We start from the raw sequence: 19,177 nt of genomic DNA on the forward strand, positions 1-19,177 counted from the left end.
CTCTTGCTGCACTGTTAAGAAACCGTAAAATTATAAAGATGATAATAAAAATAATTATACTAAATATAAAACATCATGATATTGGTATAGAGACAGCAGAAATATCTAGTAAAAAATTTTTAGAAAGTGTTATATATGCAACAAATATACTTGAGGGAAATATACTAAAATAAACTTTGTATATACTTTTATTATAATAGATTGTATTGACATTTATTTATTTACATGTCTGTCTTCCTAAGGAGACGTTCTGTTCTTCAAGGGAGAAGACAGTTTCTTATATCTCTAGTGTTCAATCAATGTTTATGGCACTAACATTTGAATGAATGAATTCATGTCCTGGCTAAAAAATTTCCCTGAAAATAAAATAGTTTGTGTTCCCTCCCTTCCTCCCTCCCTTCCTCCCTCTCTCTCTCTCTCTCCCCCTCTCCCCTGCTTCTTTGGAATCATTATGACCTTACTTTGTTACATTCCATACCAAACACTATCTTCTTATCCTTAACCTTTTCTCTCTGGTACTCAATGGTCACCCAAGTCCACCTACATGCTCCTCCAATCTCTCTGTTCCCCTCCTTCATTGCCACCTCCTTTGTTCAGCTAACCCATTTTCCATGTTGCTGCTAGAGAGAACTTTCAACCATACAAACTGTATTATGTCCTTCCTGATTTGAAATCTTTTGATGGCTTTCCACTGTCTTTATATTTAGAATGGTATTCATAATCTAGCTTACCTCTCTAGCTTTATCCACGGTCTTTCCATCCCTCACACCAGTGTCTGTCCATATGAATGTCTTGCAGCAACCTGAAAATATCAGAAGAGCTAAGGATCAAAAGTGCTGATTGTGAGATACTTAATTTTTAATTAACAAAATGGGGAAGCATATGAATGGTAAACAAATTCCCTTTCTTAATTCCTTTGAAACGGGAACTACGTGGATGGAGAGGAATAGTAAAAAGGTCTTTAGTGGTACAAAGTTTAGGAGCCACTGAGATGCAGATGAAACATATATGATCATAAATATGTATGAGGGAATGAAAAATAACATTACGGTCAAGGGGGTAGAGAGAGATGTGGAAAGAAAAAGTTGTTTAAGGATAAAGCCAATTTTTCTGCATACAACATAGGAGTGATATTACCAGGGAATTTCAACTCTGTCTTGGAAAAACAGGAAAATGATTTAAAAGTCACCAAAAATGTGACTTATAAGGTCAAATAGGTAGAGTCAGCCTATAGTGAGAATGGACTGAAGGACATGTATTTAGACACGTAAATTAGGAGTGGGCCTGAGGTGTTTCCCTATGAAAACTCTTGTGGCATAGGGCGGCCACACCACTCAGCACCTCCCTGGGTGCCCTCAATGGCAACTCATGCTCTCTAAGCACCAGTGGGTCCTCAACGCGGCCAGGCAACCCTCTGATTTCCTTGGGCCATTGTCACCTCCACTCTCCTTCAAATCCTGCTTTATATCTCTTCTCTTCTTTCCCTCTGCTCTGTCCCTCGATACCTTCATCTATTCCCAGGCCTTCACTATTTTCATTACATCTATGAGGGTGTCCACAAAAGCTACATCCCCATTCCTGTCTCCCCTCCCAGAGACTCATTCAGCATTTTCAAACTCAGCATCATGAGTTTATCTCCCCGCAGCTACGTCCCCCTCCTGATTTCCAGTCCCATCAAATGGCAGCAGCCATCATTGACTTGTCCCTCTCCTTTCCCGTGACATCATGGTCCAGGTTCAACCCCTCTGACTGTTTTAGTCTTTCCTTTCCAGTCTCATTGCTGTCGCCCTAGCGCTGTCCCCTTGCCTCTTTGGTCCTATGAGGATTTCACACTTACTGTCCCTTCACGTCTCTGTCCACTCCTAACCCTGCCCCCAGATTTATTTTTTCTAAAGTGGGGCTTTGATCAGCTAGTGTCAGGCTCAAAACCCACCATGGCTCCCCATCGCCTATCAAATGAAGTGTATTCTCAGCTCAGCTCTGGAGTCAACCTGTTTAGGACCTTGTTCCCTACTGGCCCTTTCGTAAACTGGACCCCTCGTGGTTCTCGGATGCATCCCCACTCTTTCCTGTCTGTCCTCCATCCCCACCCATTGTCCCTGTGGCTTCCTCCAACTGAAATGCTTCCTGTTTCCTCTCCGCCGTGTAAGTTTCAACCTGAACTCATCTCTGAAGCCCCGATGGCACCAATGGGGCGATTCTCCCCCCTCGGGAACGCTAGTCTCTTGATCACATTCTGCCATGTATCATTTTAATGCATCTTTAGAGTGAAAACTTGGAAAGTCCTTGAGGGCAGAAGCAATGCAAGTCATTCTGGAGTCCCCGGCACCAACCACACAGTAAGTCCTCATAATGGGTGTTGAAAGAATCCTTAAATTTTTAATGTTGCTGAGACCCGCTGAGCCAGGCCCCATCTATTGACAGCCCACTGCCTTCCTCAGCTCTGCTGCTAACATCCCACACAAACCCACTCACCTGCACCTTCCTCTCAAGTCAGGCGGAGCACACGCAGCCTCATTACAGACCCAGCTGACGGCTCTCTCTTCAGGCCCAGATCTCTCGCCTGAGGGTGTCAAGCCAACTCCTCCCCCAGATTAGAATCTGCGGCTCAGGGCTTAGCCGACTTCTGAGAGCCTCCTTCCCTGTCTTCCTGTCCTCAGCTTCCCGCTTCTGGGACAATCCTCAGGCCCAGGAGCAAAGCCAAAGCTTGACCCCAAGGCAGTGTCCCCTCAGAAGCAGCTCAAGAGCAAAGGAAACCCTGACTTCCCCGAGATCAAAGCTCCGTGCAGCTGGATCACCCGTGGCCTAATGCCACGCTGCTATGGCAACATGAATTTTAAGCAGACATCTGCAGAACCTGCCTCTTCTATTTCGACAACCCTGGAGCCAGCCTCTCCGGGGTGGGACACCCCACAATGAGGATCCAGGATAAGTCTAATGGACCTGAGTTATTTTCTGGGGTCACCCTGTAGCTGACATCCTGAGGCCTGATATAGGGAAGGAAGGGGTGGATCACACTCGGCTTCCCGAGATATAATGCGTTGCTGGGGAGATGTGGGGGCACCAGCAGCCTCAAGGGCAGAATCCAACAGGGAAGCTGAAAACAGTTCTCACTTCCCTCCCCTCCAGGAACCCAGGCTCTTCTGTAGCCTTTTTTGTCTTTTGTAAAAATTTTTAAAAATATGTTTATATTGTTTTTAGAGAGAGTAGAAGGGAGAGAGAGAGATGGAAAAACATCGATGAGAGAGAAACATCGAACAGCTGCCTCCTGCATGCCCCCTGCTGGAGATTCAGCCCACAACCCGGACATGTGCCCTGACTGGGAATCAAACCAGGGACCTCTTGGTTCATGGGTCAACGGTCAACCACTGAGCCATACGGGCCGGGCTCTTCTGTATCTTTTGCATCCACACAAAGATGACCAGCATAGTACCCAGTCCCAGGGATGTCACCATCTTTTGGGGAGATAAATCGCATATTGAAACAACACAGATTTGTATTGTATTGTATTGTACTGTATTGTAACTGAGGCCATAACAAAGATTCCCTCGCTTCCTGCCAAGCTGTACACTGGGACCACTGCTGATGGTGGCACCAAACAAATACCCAAAGCCCCAGCAAGTCCGGGATGCCCCACAGGAGACAGGGAGGCACATGCCCCATGGTCTCTGTAATCGTCCCCACTGTCCTGTCCTCCCAGGCTTAGGGCTGTGCAAGGGAACAGGAGCCCTGGCACACTTGGCCTCATGCCTTGCTGGCCTCCAGAAGAATTTACTGCAGAGTAAACAGTACAGATGATACAACATTGTCAGTATCAGTTCGGGATGGGTAAGGAAAGACTGCCCTCGTGCATTCGCGTTGGCAGAAACCTAAATTTGTTTAGACTTCTAACGGCAATTTGGCATGGTGGATTGGTCTTAAAATATGCATACTTTTTAACCCAGCGATCCCTCTTTTTTGTTTCTGTCCAGGGGAGGTGCAGAGAGGAGAATATACCAGGATGTTCAATACAACATTGTTTTCATGAAAAATTAGAAACAACTTAATATTAGAACCATGATACAAGAATAATAGTTTCCTGTGGCTGCTGTAACAAGTACCACAGACTAAGCAGCTTAAAACAATAGAAATTTATTCTCTCACTGTACTAGAGACCAGAAGTCCAAAGTCAAGGTGTCAGCAGAGCCGTGCTCCCTCTGAAAGCTCCAGGGGAAGTTCCTTCCTTGCCTCTTTTAGTTCCAGGTAGCCCCAGCCATCCTCAGCATTCCTCGGCTTGTAGCAGCATCATTCCAATCTCTGCCCCCATCTTCATATGGTCTTTTCTCTGTGTGTCTCTGTGTGTCCTCTCCTCTTCTAAGAGGATTTCAGTCACTGGAATCCAGTGCCATCCTAATCCATTATAACTAGTATTTCAGAAAAAAAAAAAAAAATCACCATTAAGGATTTTTTTAAAGAAATTTCAGATTAATCACTACTCTGAAGTCATTGACTTTCCATCCTGTTTCAACAAGAACACTAGGGATTCATGAGAGATGTAAAAGTGAAATAATAAAAGACCACCGATGCGCAATATCATCAACCTCAATTTACAAGGCGATGTATCTGTATAATCAGGAGATTTTTACCTTAATCAATGTTGCATCTTTGAAACCCCAAACCCCAAGCTGAGTGTGGTGCCGCCTTGGGCTCTGTGCAAAGTCGAGGCCGTAGGCATGACTCCTGCCCTTTAGAACCTCCTATTGTGCACTTTTATAGAGATGAGAGTAAAATAAAATTCATTAACCATGACACAGTGACAGGGGCCTGCACCCCAGTGGCCCGAAAGCCTGGCTGAACATCCCAGGAGTGCCAAGTGACTACGAGCCTTCAAATTCTCTTTGCCTTGAAGCCAAAGAAGGAGGGGACCCCGAGGATTAGCACAGAGAAGGACCAGGGCTGGGGACTCTGCAAGGAGAGCAGAGGACTCTGTGATCTAGGTCTTTCTGGTCTCTAATCACATACACAAAGAAGCTAATGACCGGTCGAGGGTGTGGGCCTCCCTGCCCTCCTCTCTAAACAGGTGGCCTCATTCCCCTGCTGGCTGCAGGAGGCTGTGACTTGTTCCCTGGGCCTCCAGGAGCTGAAGCCCAGGAGATACCTTACATCAGCTCCTCCCCGAGGTGGATGCCTTCTTCAGTCCTGTGCCTTCTTTCATCTGGATAACAGCTCACCACGTCCTTTTGCGTTTTATTGCAGGTACGTGTGCTGAGATTCTTTTCATATGGGTCTGGTCTTCCTGTCCCTACTACGTGTCCCTCAAGGGACTAAAGCTTTCCACACACTAGCTCGACACACAGAGCCATAGTCTGGGGCCAACAGGACTTTCTCAGACACTGCATACACACACTCAGTGCAAGCACAGGCCAGGGTGGAACGTGTGGCCCGGGGTGCCCGCATGCACACGTGGGCAGGCATGCTCACACACCTCCATGGGCACAAGTGGGCTCCCTCCCCTCCATGGATGTGGCAGATGCTGACCCAACCCAGCTGTCCCTAATGTACTCCCCCTACTCACAGGGTGGGGGGCTCTGAATACCCCTGTGCTGCTTCCTGAGAAGGAAACAAGCTGGCTCCTCCCTCAACCCCCTGTCACAGGACCATACACAGGTCCCTCCCATCCTCGGAGAAGTAGAAAAGCTTATTTTCTGATATCATTTCTTACCCCTATACATCACCCCACTCTGACCCCTCTGGGCGCCCCGGCCCTCCAGCCTCACCCACTCAACACGGAGCTGGCAAATCACTTGAGCCGAAGAGTGAAAGGTGAAGCTGGGTCGGTCCCCAGTCCTAGGAATCAGAGCCTGACCCACAGGGATGACCCCCAAGGGGTGGGGTTCCATTGGCCGCAGTCGGCAGAGAGGGAGGGAGGGAGGGAGTTTTCTCTCTGCAGGTATTTTTCTGCAGAGTCTCCACCCTCACCCACAGCCACTAGGGACAGAGAGCACCAGCCCCTCGGCCCCATCGGGGCACCGCAGCCAGGAGGACCCCGCAAGGGGCCCCACAGCGAAGGCCATCGACAGGAGCCCTGAGGCCCAGCAAGAGGCTTCCCTCTGAAGGTCCCTGCCTCGGCCAGCCTCAGGGGCCCTGGGACTGAGGAGGGGAGGGCAAAGCTCACAGTCCCTCCCGCTGCAGCCAGCTGCCGCCAGCCCCACCAGCCCAGGGGACAGCACCTGTCTCTAAGCCCCTCTTCCTTCCCCTCCAGCCCAGGCCTCAGAGCTTTAAGGGGAACCAGCCGCCTCCCTCCGGGGATCTGCGGGCCTCGGACTCCCTCTTCTGGTGAGGCGAGAGGAGCGGGCGGAGCCCAGAGCACAGGGCTGGGCCTGAGGCCGAGCTGGGCAGGCGTCCCATGTCCCCTCGCTGTCCCCTTCTGGGCACCCAGGGACCTCAGACTCCTTCAAAATGCTTCTCCTTCCCTTTCCTAGCAAATGGACAAGGGACAGCACTGTCTCCTCTGAGGCTCAGTGCCTCAAGTGAGCCACTCAGTGTCCCCTCCCCACAGGGCAAAGAGACAGCCGCCTTAGGGCTCCTGGAGAAACGTCCTGCTTGTAAATTTTCAACAGGAGGAAAGTAAGCCCATTCCTGAAACTCTGACAGGTGTGATGGGATTAAACGGGGTGTTTTCTGTCTCCATTTCTGTGGTCAGAACACAACAGCAGGTCCCGAGCACTTGCCCAGGTTCAAATGAGGCGCTTAGCCCGTGGGCGGGAGTAGCCTAGGCCGTGGGAAAGGCCGTAAATGATCCCGGTCCTCTTTCTACCTCCAGAGGTCCTGAGAGAGACCCTTGACAGGTTCTGTTCCCGGTCAAGGGCACATACCTGGGTTGCAGGTTCGATCCCCAGCCCCGGTTGGGGCGGATGTGAGAGGCAACCAATCGATGTGTGTCTCTCACATCAATGTTTCTCTCTCTCTCATCCGCCCTCCCTTCCACTCTCTCTAATAATCAATGGACAAAATATCCTCTGGTGAGAATTAATACATATGTATATATATATTTCCTCCCCTCCCTGGACTCCACTCGCCCTGGATGCTTCTTGCCTTTGGATAATTAAGTGACAGAGGCAGAAACTCCGTGTCTGAACGTCCTTCCTCTGGGGTCTCTGTCACTGCACTTTAGCCTGGACCTTAATCCAACCAGTGACTCCTGCAGGCTCTGGTCATGGACACTGAAGATCCCCGTGGGCTTGGTTTCTCCTTAGGGTCCTGGGGACTCCAGAGTGGAGCCCTGTGACACTAGTTTGCAAGTTCAGGGTTGAGATTTTCCTTATTTCCGGACACCCTGGCTGCTGGTAGACGAAGGGTACTGACTGTTTTGCCTTCAGTCTCATTTTAGAGCAGCTTTGCAAATAAAGGCAATTGGCCCACTCACCTTCCAAGAAAGACCTGGCCTGTTTCACTTACCCTGGGAGAACAGGTTCCTGACCTCTAGGTGAGTGACACTTGTGAGCCCAAGAGTGGATTCTGTAGACTCTAAAGTGCAGTGCTCTTTCCTACGACAGCATCTGTTTCCCCGCAAGGCCCCCGCGTCCAGGTTTGGGTCCCGCACCCACGCACCGCTCGTCTTTAGAAGTGCGCCGAGCCATGACTCAGCAGCCCCGGTGTTTATGGGCTAAGGAAGGTAAGTCGTCTGAGGGTAAAAGCAAATGTGGGGCTCTTATCTACTAATTGAATTCTGATAAAGCTGAGGGTTAAAGAGGATGGGCGTCATGAGTGGCTGGGAAAACCATTTGAATTTTTTTCTTATGATGACTTTCCACGCATCTTTTAAGAAACGTTTTACTCACCATAAAACCCTTAATCTCAACCCACTGTCCAATCCAAATCCCTGCAGGACCCTTTGGGGCGATGCTTCGGGGCTTTGGGCAGAAACAAATGGCAAGGGGCACATGCCCAGCATTGTGGGGTGTAATCTATAATTTATTTCATGGTTTCTCAGCAGTGGCATTCATGACCAAGTAATCTTTTGTTGTGGAGGGATAGGGGGCTGTCCTGTGCATTGTAGGGTGTTTAGAGGCAGCCCTGGCCTCTACCCACTAGATGCCGGTAGCTTCCCCAGCCAGTCTTGACAATCCAAACTGTCTCCAGCATGCTCAGTTGTGCAGTTGTCCCCTGGTTGAGAACCACTGCTCTAGATGAATCCCACGGAGCGGGGAGTCACTGCTGCACCCCCAGGGCCTAGCACAGTGCCTGCCTCATAGTAGGGGCTCGATAAAGACTTGTTCAGTGAATAGCTGGGCAAGAGTTCGGAGGGGTTCACCCAGGCCAAGCCCTGCAGAGGTGCCCACTGGGTGGGTACAGCACACGCAACAGTGTGTGCACAGCTCTCCTGCTGCAGGGAGCATGTGGACTGACGGCCACCAACATGTCCAGGCCAGGGCCAGGCTTCCCACAGGTGCTCCCAGCCAATGACCTTGCCTGGTGGGGTACGAATGCAGAACAATTCCCGCAAGACACAGGACTCCTCCCACAGTGACTTTGACTGAGGGACACCCCAACAGCCTGGCCAGAATGTTCTTGGAACTGCACTGCGATCAGAGACTCTCCCTGCCCACTCCCCCTTGCCTGGATGGTAGCCCAGCTTCATGGTCTGAAGGCCTCGCCCCCTTCTCCAGATCCTACTATTTATTCTTCATGGGGTTTCCCCAGCAAATCCCTTGGTGGATGCAAACAACACACCTGGCGTTCTAGAAGGTGCCCTTCCCCAGCCCCCTTCCTGTGTGATGCCACACCCTAGGGCATCCCCCTGGCGAGCTCCGTTGATAAAAAGCATTGTGCACAAACCAATTTAGGCAGAAAGGGAGTTCTTGGAAGTGACCAAATGTCCCTTTGTCAAAAACAACAACAAAGAAGACATGAGTTTAACATAAGTAATAGCTCATAAATAACTGAGAAAACCAGACACACTAACACTTTAGTCCAAGGGACTGTTACAAGTTCACCTTTTATCGGGGTTAAGGCAGCAGGTAAAACCATTTGGTCCGCATGCCTTTCTTCTGCCCAAAAGAGGAAGGTTGGGGGGAGGGAGGGCGCTGGCCACTGGGAGCCCAGACAAAGCACTCTTCCCCCAAATGCACCCCATCTTGTCTCTCGGCCCCCAAGTATGATCTTAATGCACTTTGGTTCGAGAGTGTCTGTGCCCCACCCAGCGGAGTCTGCCAGGAGCACCTGCCTGGTCCAAGGCCCCTGGCTCAGCCAGCTTGCCCCTAGGCCAGGCTCTCCCAGGGGCAGATGACCTCCTTCTTGATGGCCTGGTCACCCGATGCTCCTGTCCCACTGTCCTCTGAGTCCATCAGGCAGGTTCCACTCCCCACAGGCACATCCATTTTGATCTGGAAAAAGCTTCAGACACAAGAGGAAAGCGAGTATGGGGGGTGCAGGGAGAACACCAAATAGGAAGAATCAGTAGACATGCACACCCTCAGACCATGTGTACACATACATGCATGCACACACCACACACATATGCGCACATATACATGCACACACCCACAGACATGTGTACGCGCCCATACGTGCATGTGCACGCACAGAGACATAAGTGCACCCATACACATATGCCCACTCCAACAGACATGTGCACGCCCACAGGCATGTGTGCGTATACATGCATGCACAGCCTCACAGACATATGTACACATGTGCAAACCCACAGACATATACACACATGCACACGGCCACACACATGCACACACATACATGCATGCGCACACTCATAGACATATGTGCAGACACACACAGCACAGTTCCCTCTGGTTCTTACTTTGTCACTCTCCTGGATTTCAGCCTTGGCAGCTGCTGACCCACATCCCCTAGGGGCTGCACCTTCCCATGGGGCACAGGGCGGCACTTGGGCGAGAGCCTGGCAAAGACCGGGGAGGCTAGACAGCCTCGTCTCAGAAAACTGCTGAAGGACACAGCCATGCGGGCTTTGAGGGGGGCCCTGGGCGGGGGCCGGGGCCAGGGGCAGTCAGTGGAGGCCTTGCAGGTGTCTGCATTGGAGGGTCCTTGGCCAGTACTGGATCCACCAGCCTCCCCCTTCTGCTCTGAGCCCAAGGGGCTCTCCAAGGCCACCGTAATGGGCGAGGGGCAGACGGTGCTGCTGGGCCTCCGGATGAAGCGGCCTGGAGAGGGGAAGGGCTTCCTGGGGGAGCGGCAGGAGGCAGAGAAGGGGCTGGAAGGAGAGGGGGGCATGCAGGTTCCTGTGTACACGGCTAGGTGGGGGCTGGGAGCGGTGTGCTGGCCGGGCTGCAGGGAAGGAAAGAGAGAGCTCAGAGTGAATTGGGTGGCTGGTCAACGGGCCCAGGGGCTGCCCTCTGATAACATAGCCCCTGCCAGTGCCCAAAGCACAGGTCTGGTATGGCTGTCCCCTGGGAAGTTGGGAAAGGTGCTCAAAGCCACCTGTGACAATGGCACAGCCACACAGGCCTCCTGCCAGGGGGCTAGCCTGTCCCCAAGCCTGGCCATGGTCCCCAGACTTGGCCACTTGCATCCCAGGGCACAGACTGGTCATCCTCCAAGCCTGGGATGCTGAGGTGTGGCCAGGTAAATTTCTAATTGCCCCTCAATTTCAGTCCCCCAGTGAGCAATGCTTGGGACCTGCCACATACCAGCAACCCTTCTCTACCCTTCGTTCCCAACCTAAGGACTGGAGGCATTTAAAACATTTTTAATAGTGACAGAGACGCCAGGAGAAGCCCCAGCTTGTACCTGGCTGACTCTTCCAGGTCTGCGACCACCATCTTGACCTGAACCACTACCTGCGTCCACACCGACACCTGGGGGATGGCCTGCACCCAGCACTTCCTGTGCCTCCCTCGGGGGGGGAGGGGGGGCAGGAAGAAACCCTGAGTGTGGGACCCGGACAGGCCAGAAGAAGGGAGCAGGCGGTAGGGAGAGGAAGTTACTCATTGGAAGAGAAGTGTCCCAACCTCCCTGGACCCCCATGGCCCCCACGTCCAGGAGCATTGGGGCGGGAGGGCTGGATCAGGCATGTTTGAGCGGAAGGAGCCTGGGAGAGCCCTGTCTGAGCTGGGAAATTGAAATCGGAATGTTCAGGGAGGCTCTCAGAAGGCCAGGAGGCCACGGGGGCTTTGCTGTGGGGTGGGGGTGGAAGTGGGGGTCTCCATCCTCTCCCACCTACCTCCTGAAGTTCAAGCAGCTCAGAGCCACTCATTCTGCTCAGATACCCACAAGCGCTGGGGCCGTTAGGTTGTTGTTACCATTGTTAACATGCAGTGAGCAGTTAGCAAATGAGAGGTTCCGGGCTGAACACTTGACGTGGGCCATGGCATGTACTTCCCAGAGCCGCTCAGTGAGGGAGCTGACCATGACTGCGCCCATCTGACAGGTGCGGAAACTAGTACTTCGGAGGCCAAGGCCCTGGGACAGGCCACAGGGAGCGGCGGGGAGGCTCTGAGCCGGGCTCGCTGACCCCACAGTTTGCACACGTGACTGCTAGATGGATGTCTCAATGTTGCCTCCGGAATCACCCAGGGAAGCATCTTCTGACACCCAAGGCCATCTTTATGCCCGGTAAGTTTGAGACCTGAGCTATGCTTCTAACACCCGCCTTCTATGAGACACAAGCAATGGGCGGGGGAGGAGCTGGGCCTGATTAAGGGTTGGGAGACAACTGTTAGGTGAAAGAGTAGGGCCCTATAATTTATTAAGCATCTAGAGTGTGCTGGGTACTCTACGAATCTATGGATGCCCCATTTTAGAGACAGAATTTGGAGAACTAAAGGGGTCCATTACCCTCCCCAGGCTCTCACAACCAATCGGCGAGTGTGGTGTGTAGAATTCCAAGGTGGCCCCCAAGATTCCTGCCCCTGTCCTTCGTGTGGGTGTAAACTGTAAATATCATCGATAGTCACGCCCATGGTCAGGCTCTGGGATAGGCGACTTAAAGGATTATCCGGGTGAGCCTAACCACATCAGGTGGGCCCTTCAAATCTGAATCTAGAGGCCGGAGACAAAAGTCAGCAAGGTCTGAAGCATGACAGGAATTCAATGAGGGAAAAGCTCTCCACCGCTCGCTTTGAGATGGAGGGGGCCACGTGGCAAGGAATTCGGACAGTTTCTCAAAGCTGAGAGCAGCCTCCAGCTAACAGCCAGTAAAAACCTGGAGCCCTCCATCCTACAAGAAACGGAATCCCACCAACAATGTGAATGAGCTTGGAAGCAGGTTCTTCCCATCAGCTTCCAGATAAGAGCCTGGACAGCCTGCTGACACCTGAGTGTGAGACCTGCGCGGAGACCCAGCCACGTCTCACCTGGCCAACCATGAGCTAATAAACGGTGGTTGTGCTAATCTGTTAGGTGGCAATAGATACCTAATACAGTGACTAAATGAGAATTTGATCCCAGGTCTGTGTAACCCCAAAGTCCTTGCCTTTTCTACTGATCCATTTTGCCATCCCATTGCCTATGGGGTTTGGATAGGACTTGGGGTCCTGGAGAGTGGACCAAAGCATCAGAACCACAAAATGAGCATTCTTGTGAGAGATAAAATCACATCAAAGTGCTCCTTGCTCAACTAATTGACTGAGGATACCCCACCCCCAATTCATTAACTCGAATCCTATTATAATCCCCACTTTACAGATTAAGAAAACTGAGGCTCATGGAGATGATGTAACTTGACCAAGATCACACAGCTTATGACAGGATGAGCCCCTCCATACACCCCCACCCTCCCAATTCTGTGCTCTCTTCCCCACCCCACTCCTCCCCCAGTTCCTTCTCTTTTCCAAAATGAATGACAGTAAGAAGGTGGTCACCGTCCTGATTCACTTACCTGGCCTGAGAAGGCCCCTTCTTCTGGCAAATAGCCATTAGCCCAGTTGGCCTTGAACACTCTAAGCAGGATGCCTTTTCTACCCCCTCCCACTATGACCTTGGCCGCTCCCACAAAGGACACCCGGCCCTTCCAGCCCATGCCACGCCCACCATTGGTGTGAAGCAGCAAAGCAGTGGCATGCAGGGCACATGGCAAAGAAATGAGACACAACAGAGACACTGTGAAGGAGAGCTTGGTTTGGTTTGGTTTGTGCTGCTGTTTTATTATGCGAGGGAACCAAGAGAAGTGGGGGAAGGAGCATGAAATGGAGCAGGTGTGTTGACGTGAGGACACAGTCACAGGATCTTAATGAGAGGCAAAGCAGACGGTGCAAAGAGAAGCAATTCACTTTCCTTCCAGAAACTGAATGAGAATTCGAATGGGACCTGTGGCCGCCTGAACTCCTACTTCCTGGGAGCAGGCAGGTGAGGAGAGGGCTGTGTTCAGGGTCAGCATGCAGGGTGCGCACTCGGCCCCTCCAGTCCCTTCTCACTCAGCCTTTCCTCACTGTCCCAAAAGCAAATGAGCAAAGTTGGTCCCATGAACAAAAATCCACATGGGTGAACACATCTTCTCATTTGTCACAGCCCAGCACAAGACCTTCTCGTTTTGAACAGATCTTTACTTCCACCAGGAAACGTGGGACCAAAGGACTGACCAGTCACTACACTACTGCTAGTCAGCCCTCTCACAGGAGCTGCAGAGAGGACATGTCATCGACGCCCTCATCTCCTCCCCTCGAATTTACCCTAATGGTCCCTGGGGGGCTGAGAGCTACACAGCAAGACTCTGAGAGAGGAGAGAAGTAAGGTGGTTTGGGTACAGCTCAGGAAATGTCCTACATAATGAAGAATAACAAATCGCTGCATTGGACCACGCTGACAGGGATACAAAACACCAGCTTACTCTAAGGCCAGGAAGATGCTAGGGACGGTGGTGGTGATGATGATGATGATGATGACAACGGTGATGGGGAGGAGGATGGTGATGATGGTGAGGATGGTGGTGAGGATGGTGATGATGGTGGTGAGGATGGTGAGGATGGTGGTGACGGTGGTGAGGATGGTGAGGATGGTGGTGATGGTGAGGATGGTGGTGATGGTGAGAATGATGGTGGTGAGGATGGTGGTGAGGATGGTGAGGATGGTGATGATGGTGAGGATGGTGGTGATGGTGAGGATGGTGGTGATGGTGGTGAGGATGGTGGTGATGGTGAGGATGGTGGTGGTGAGGATGGTTGGAGGATGATCATAATGGTGCTGATGGTGATGGTGAGGATGGTGCCACCATCACAACTGTTGTGATGGTAATAGCAGCAGCTAGCATTTACTGAGCACTTATATGCTAGGCATTATCCCAAGTACTCTGCTTGTATTTGCTTGTCCCTAGTCCACCAACCCTCAGTAATTGTAAGAACAACGTCAACAGACACGTCTTAGCGGGCCTTTCCAGGCAGGCGTCCAGTGAGGTGCATCTACAGGGAAACCCTGCAACTAGTCCCTTGGCCGGACCTCCAATGCCTTAGAAGCGAAGCCTAAACTGGAGAGGTGAGGATGGTACAAGGAGCTTCACTAAGCTCTTTGAAACACATGTGCCTGAAAGAGCTATGCCTGGGGCCGGGTACGGTTCCCACCATGAGAGCCCCCTCCAGTGAGACGGGTGGTCACACAGCAGCTGAGGCAGGTGGCCTTTCCCCCCGCTGCCCACCTGCCCCTTGGCTGCTGGAGTGAGAGAACGGGCTCGCGTTGCCACGGTACTGGGAAGCCTGCCATGAAGGTCAGAAAAATGCACGCTGACCCTGCCTACTCCTCTGCCCCCAGGTGGGGAATGAACTCTGGGCTCCCCCCCGCCTCTGCGTCCTCTCCCGGCGCATGCCCGCCACCCCCGGCAGTGGCGGGTTCATTTAGGAGGCAGCTCCCTTTTGAGTTGGCTCCTACGGTCCAGCTTGCTCATGACCTGGGTGATGTCCACCGTGTTGGCTGCTTCTCGAGCCTTGGCTTCCTCCTCCAGCTGCCTCAGGACCACGGGGCTCGGGCTGGAGCGCAGGTGACGCCGCATAAACGGGAGGCTGGAGCTGGAAGGGGCACAGCGCTGGCGGTTAGCGGAAGGCCCGGGAGGATGAAGGCTTCCTAGCGGTAAGCCACGCCTGCCCTGCCGAGGCAAGGCCTAGACGCCAACTTAGCTTGCTCTGGAAAAATTACATTTTATACGTTGTCTTACAGCTGAAAATCATGGGACGAACTCACACTCACCACCGTCCCTACAGTTACAGGCCGAGCTCCGCGGGGTAACAAAAGCACCCCACCCGCGTGGATTCCCGCACGCGGCGGCAGGGACAGCGTCGCGACTCCAAGGCCAAAGCCCCGCGCCCGCTGCGCCTGTGGCTAACGCCGGGCGCCCGCAGAGGACCCCGGCTGGTTTCTCCGCCTGCGCCCACTCAGAGCGTCTGGAGAGAGCAGCTCGGGGCTACCCTTCCTTCCCCGCTGCTTCCTGGCGGCACTTGGGGAGCGATTACGGCCCTTTCTCGTGGCTTAACAGGAGCAGCTTTCAAACCCCCAGGGACACCGGACCCCCGTCCCCACCAGGCGAACCTAGCAGAAAAGCGCCACAGACCTCCTTTCTTTCCCTTTCATAACGGCACCATTATCCTCAAGAATGAAACCAAGTTGGGGTTTCTTTTTAAAGCTCCTTTGATAAAGGCTCCAGTCCCACCACCACTCTTTTGAATTGACTGGAGATGCTGAACAAGAGCCCAGCGTGGGCCGAGCCGACAGGCGGGGACGTTTGCTAACCACGCGGGGACAGGTCGGCGCTGGCCCCAGGAAAACCTCCAGGGTCTCGCGTCTTTGTCCGAGCTGCCATTTGGCTCCCGCTTGGAATCTTCAATCGCCACAGGTCAGAGATTTTCACCCCGTGTGCCCTAAGAATTTTTAAAACATGCGACACCTGACTATTTAGTCAGGGGCCGTGACCTCTCTTCCCTTCGGTTGTCAACTAAAAAAATGACAACAGCCAACACAGCAATAGCTGCTGAGTGTGAATGCCCCATCTTGAGCCATAAATATATGAGTCATATAATAGTTGCATCTCCCTGTCACATCGCATAATAAGGTTGAGTCTGATTGGTTAATTCCTGGTACCACAAATCCTTATATACAAGTAGAGGCACCTGATTTTTCAAAAAGTCACTTTGGAGCAAAAAGGGTAGGTGATTGCTTTTCTTTTTTTTTTTTTTTCTTTTTTTTGGTAAATCAATCAAAATTATACCTAATTTTTGTTAGATCAGCAAAAAATATATTTTTTGGTGTGCTGCAGAATTTTAGTAGTTTATATGTGTCACAAAATTAAAATTGCTGCCAGAAAGGTTTCTTTTTCTCCAAAAAAGAGTTCGAGCCGCCCCCTCCGAACATTTTGCGCTTTGCGGCAGGGCTGTGCCAGAGGAGATGACTTACGTCTCCAATGAGAAAGGCGAGGGTGAAGGGACTGACAGACACTGAAAGGAGTCCCCAAGAATACTTAGAATGTCACGGCTGTTTCCCCTAACAGCTTACCATTTTTCTTGGGGGACTATCTGCTATTCTCTATAAGGTCTTAGGACATTGCAAGGATACAAGGATGTTGCTAAATTAATCCCCATACATCGATTTGGAGGTGGGGAAGGATAGCAATTAAAAAACCAATGAGTTGCAAAAACTAAAAATAATTTTTTTTTTAAATTAAAAACACACCAATGAGTTGTTTCCATTTGGGATCAGTGTAATTATGGATCTGATGAGACTCTTTCAAACCAGAGAATGGGGAACAAAACCCACTGGCAATAATGACAGGAAATCTTGCTGAGGAGATTTCAGGGCGTCCTGAAGCCAATGAGGCAATTGTACCCTGAGAGATACTTCCCCGGCCCCAAAACATTCATCAAACAAATATCTCTCAACCAGGGCCCCTGGCCTGAAAGACACCCTCACTGCTCTGTAAACAAGACAGCAGGCAGCCAGCAATTACAGGCCATCCACTTGCCTCCTCTTGGTGGTTTCCTGAGGTTCGATAGCTTTGGCCAGCATTTCCTTATAGATTGGAGATTTCAAATAGCGAGCATAAGAGTCCTAGCGGGAAGGAGAGAAAAACAGTCACAAGCGGTCATTAGGAGAGGGGACGTGTCAAATGAAATGAGCGCACTTGCCGTTTTCAGGCCCCCCTCGGCAATTAGAGGGCAAGGTTAAAGGAGAGCCTCTCCTTGTGAGAAAGGCTCAGCTGCTGGACTCGGGCGACGCGGTCTGAATCTGGCTGCACCTCTGGGGAGGCCCTGAGCAAATGCTAGGCTCCGGAGATGGAGCTCCGTTCCTACTTCGTGGCTTGTCTTCAATACAGAGTTCCATGCTTGGGGGAGCATCTGCTCACTGTAAGCCCTTGGTAAACAACAGCCCTTAGAGCAACACCATCATGACCAATGTCATGACTGCAGAGTGGGAGGCCCACGGGAACCCACACAGCGCCTGCAGGAGGTCCTCCCCAGCCAGGAGCTTGGGGCTCAGGGAGCTCCCAGCCCAGGGGACCGATGGGAGAGACAGCTCACAGGTCAGCGTCCCAACACCAGCAAAGCAGTAGCCACAGGTCATCTCCCTCTTCCCCCATGTCTAAAGAACTCTCCGGGTACCGGGGGAGGGAAGGGCTCCCTGGCCCCCGCCTACCTTCTTCATGAGCATGTAAATGTGGGTTTGGGCTGCGTCCAGCACGTAGCGGTGGGGATGCCTCAGCCCCTTGACTGTGATGTCCATGGTTTTGCCATCGATGTTGATCCACCGCCTCGCCCCTGGGGCCAGGAACAGCCTGGGGCGTGGAGGGAATTGTTAGCAAAAGTAGCTAGACCCAAGCTGGTTCATAGAAAGTTCACAGCTGCTTGAGAGGGAGGGACTGACATGACTCAGGTGTCCCGGGTGGAAAGCGATCCCTTTTTAGGAGACATGAAGTGTTTGAACGGTCGCCAAGCAATACTACTTAGAAGCAAGAAGACAGCCAGCCGTGCTAGTAATGGTTACGTGGCTGTTTCACTCTGGTGTCCCTGACGTCTAGGAGGGCGCAAAAGTGGATGGAGTAACCCTCGCCATTCGGGCCAAGAGCCCAGCCTCCAACTTAATGCCTCCGCCTCCGTAGTCATCAGGACCTGGCCGAGCATCTCCCTCCAGGTGCTCCAGGGCCTTGGCTCTCCCGTGGCCCAGTCTCGACGTGTTTGGAGCTGGGCCTCAAATGCTGCCTTGGGAGGCAGCCCGGGATCCCAGCACCCAGGGGTTTGACAGCCTGCGCATCTTGCCAACGGCACCCATGAGAACCTGAGCTCAGCCACACCTCCTGAGTCCTGAGGCTCCACCTGGGATTTCGGGGCTCTCCAGTACTCCCCATTCTGACGTGTCGAAGGTAGGAAATACTCACGTGGGTGTTGTGGACCACCCCTAAGTTGCACAGGAAAATTTCGGAATTCAGACTAAGATTACATAAGGGGGGAGGGATCCCCAGGAGGAGGGAAGCTGATGTAAAGGGAGGGGCGGCAGGGCCCCCTGCAGCAGAATATTGGAATTAGGAGTGTGCGTGAGTCTCTTGGCTCTTGGGTAATTTGGAGGGAAATTTGGAGAAGAGGCAGGTCTGGAGAGGGACAAACTTATGGCTACACTGAGCAAGGAAGGGCTAGAGCCAGTAACTGCAAAATGACAACTGTGCCCACATTTGTACCCCAAGCTGGGCTCATAGTCCTGAACACTCAGGGAACCTCCCTTCCCCTCATGGGCCTCACTTCCCTAAGATGGCCTGAGGAGTAGGTTTTCCCACCGCACCTATTCTCTCCCCGACACACCCCTACGTCTCAGGAGACCTGAGGGGATTTAGCCAAAGCGCTATAATTCAGGGCAGCTTGCTTCTTTAGCTCCTAAGCACACCCCCAGGATCAGGGGGTCCTTCCACAGCAGCAGTGAGCTGTTTATAGCAGGGCAGGTGCAGCACTGAGCTGGCTGACACCAGGGGTGTGGTGGGAGGGGAGGGGAGGGGTGGCTCCCCGACAAGGTGGCTAATCCTCACTTGTAGATCTCCTCTGCTTTCTCCTTGACCTTGGACTGATCTCCATACTTCAGATCCTCACAGGCTTCCCAGAATCCCAGATTCTCTCCTGACAGGGAGGAGGGGTCCGCGCAGACCAAAGCCAGGCAGGAAACGATGGGGGGGAGAAGAAAAGAGAAAAGAGAATAAACGGGTCAGCCAGGACAGATTTGGTCCCTCGTGGTGAGCACCTTCCTTCTGCACAACAGGCCCTGGCAC

The 19,177-nt window shown here is 52.2% G+C and overlaps 1 protein-coding gene across 3 annotated transcripts in view; it reads right to left on the reverse strand.

The window, feature by feature from the left end:
• Window positions 1-9,239: 9,239 nt before the first annotated feature.
• The window catches only part of RGS9 (regulator of G protein signaling 9), a 44,679-nt gene continuing 34,741 nt past the window's right edge, over window positions 9,240-19,177 (reverse strand). For 2 of the 3 annotated variants that reach the window (XM_016214520.2, XM_087825674.1), the window contains 4 exons: window positions 18,941-19,028; window positions 17,563-17,701; window positions 16,892-16,977; window positions 14,774-14,948 (listed from right to left, as the gene is read on the reverse strand). In XM_016214520.2, coding sequence (XP_016070006.2) covers window positions 14,774-14,948; window positions 16,892-16,977; window positions 17,563-17,701; window positions 18,941-19,028 — 488 coding nt within the window. Of the gene's footprint in view, window positions 9,376-9,796; window positions 10,282-14,773; window positions 14,949-16,891; window positions 16,978-17,562; window positions 17,702-18,940; window positions 19,029-19,177 lie in introns of those variants that run through there. The other variant, XM_016214519.2, reaches the window with a different exon arrangement.

The sequence above is a fragment of the Miniopterus natalensis genome, chromosome 17 (genome assembly GCF_054644295.1).
Source record: "Miniopterus natalensis isolate mMinNat1 chromosome 17, mMinNat1.hap1, whole genome shotgun sequence".
Classification (NCBI taxonomy): domain Eukaryota; kingdom Metazoa; phylum Chordata; class Mammalia; order Chiroptera; family Miniopteridae; genus Miniopterus; species Miniopterus natalensis.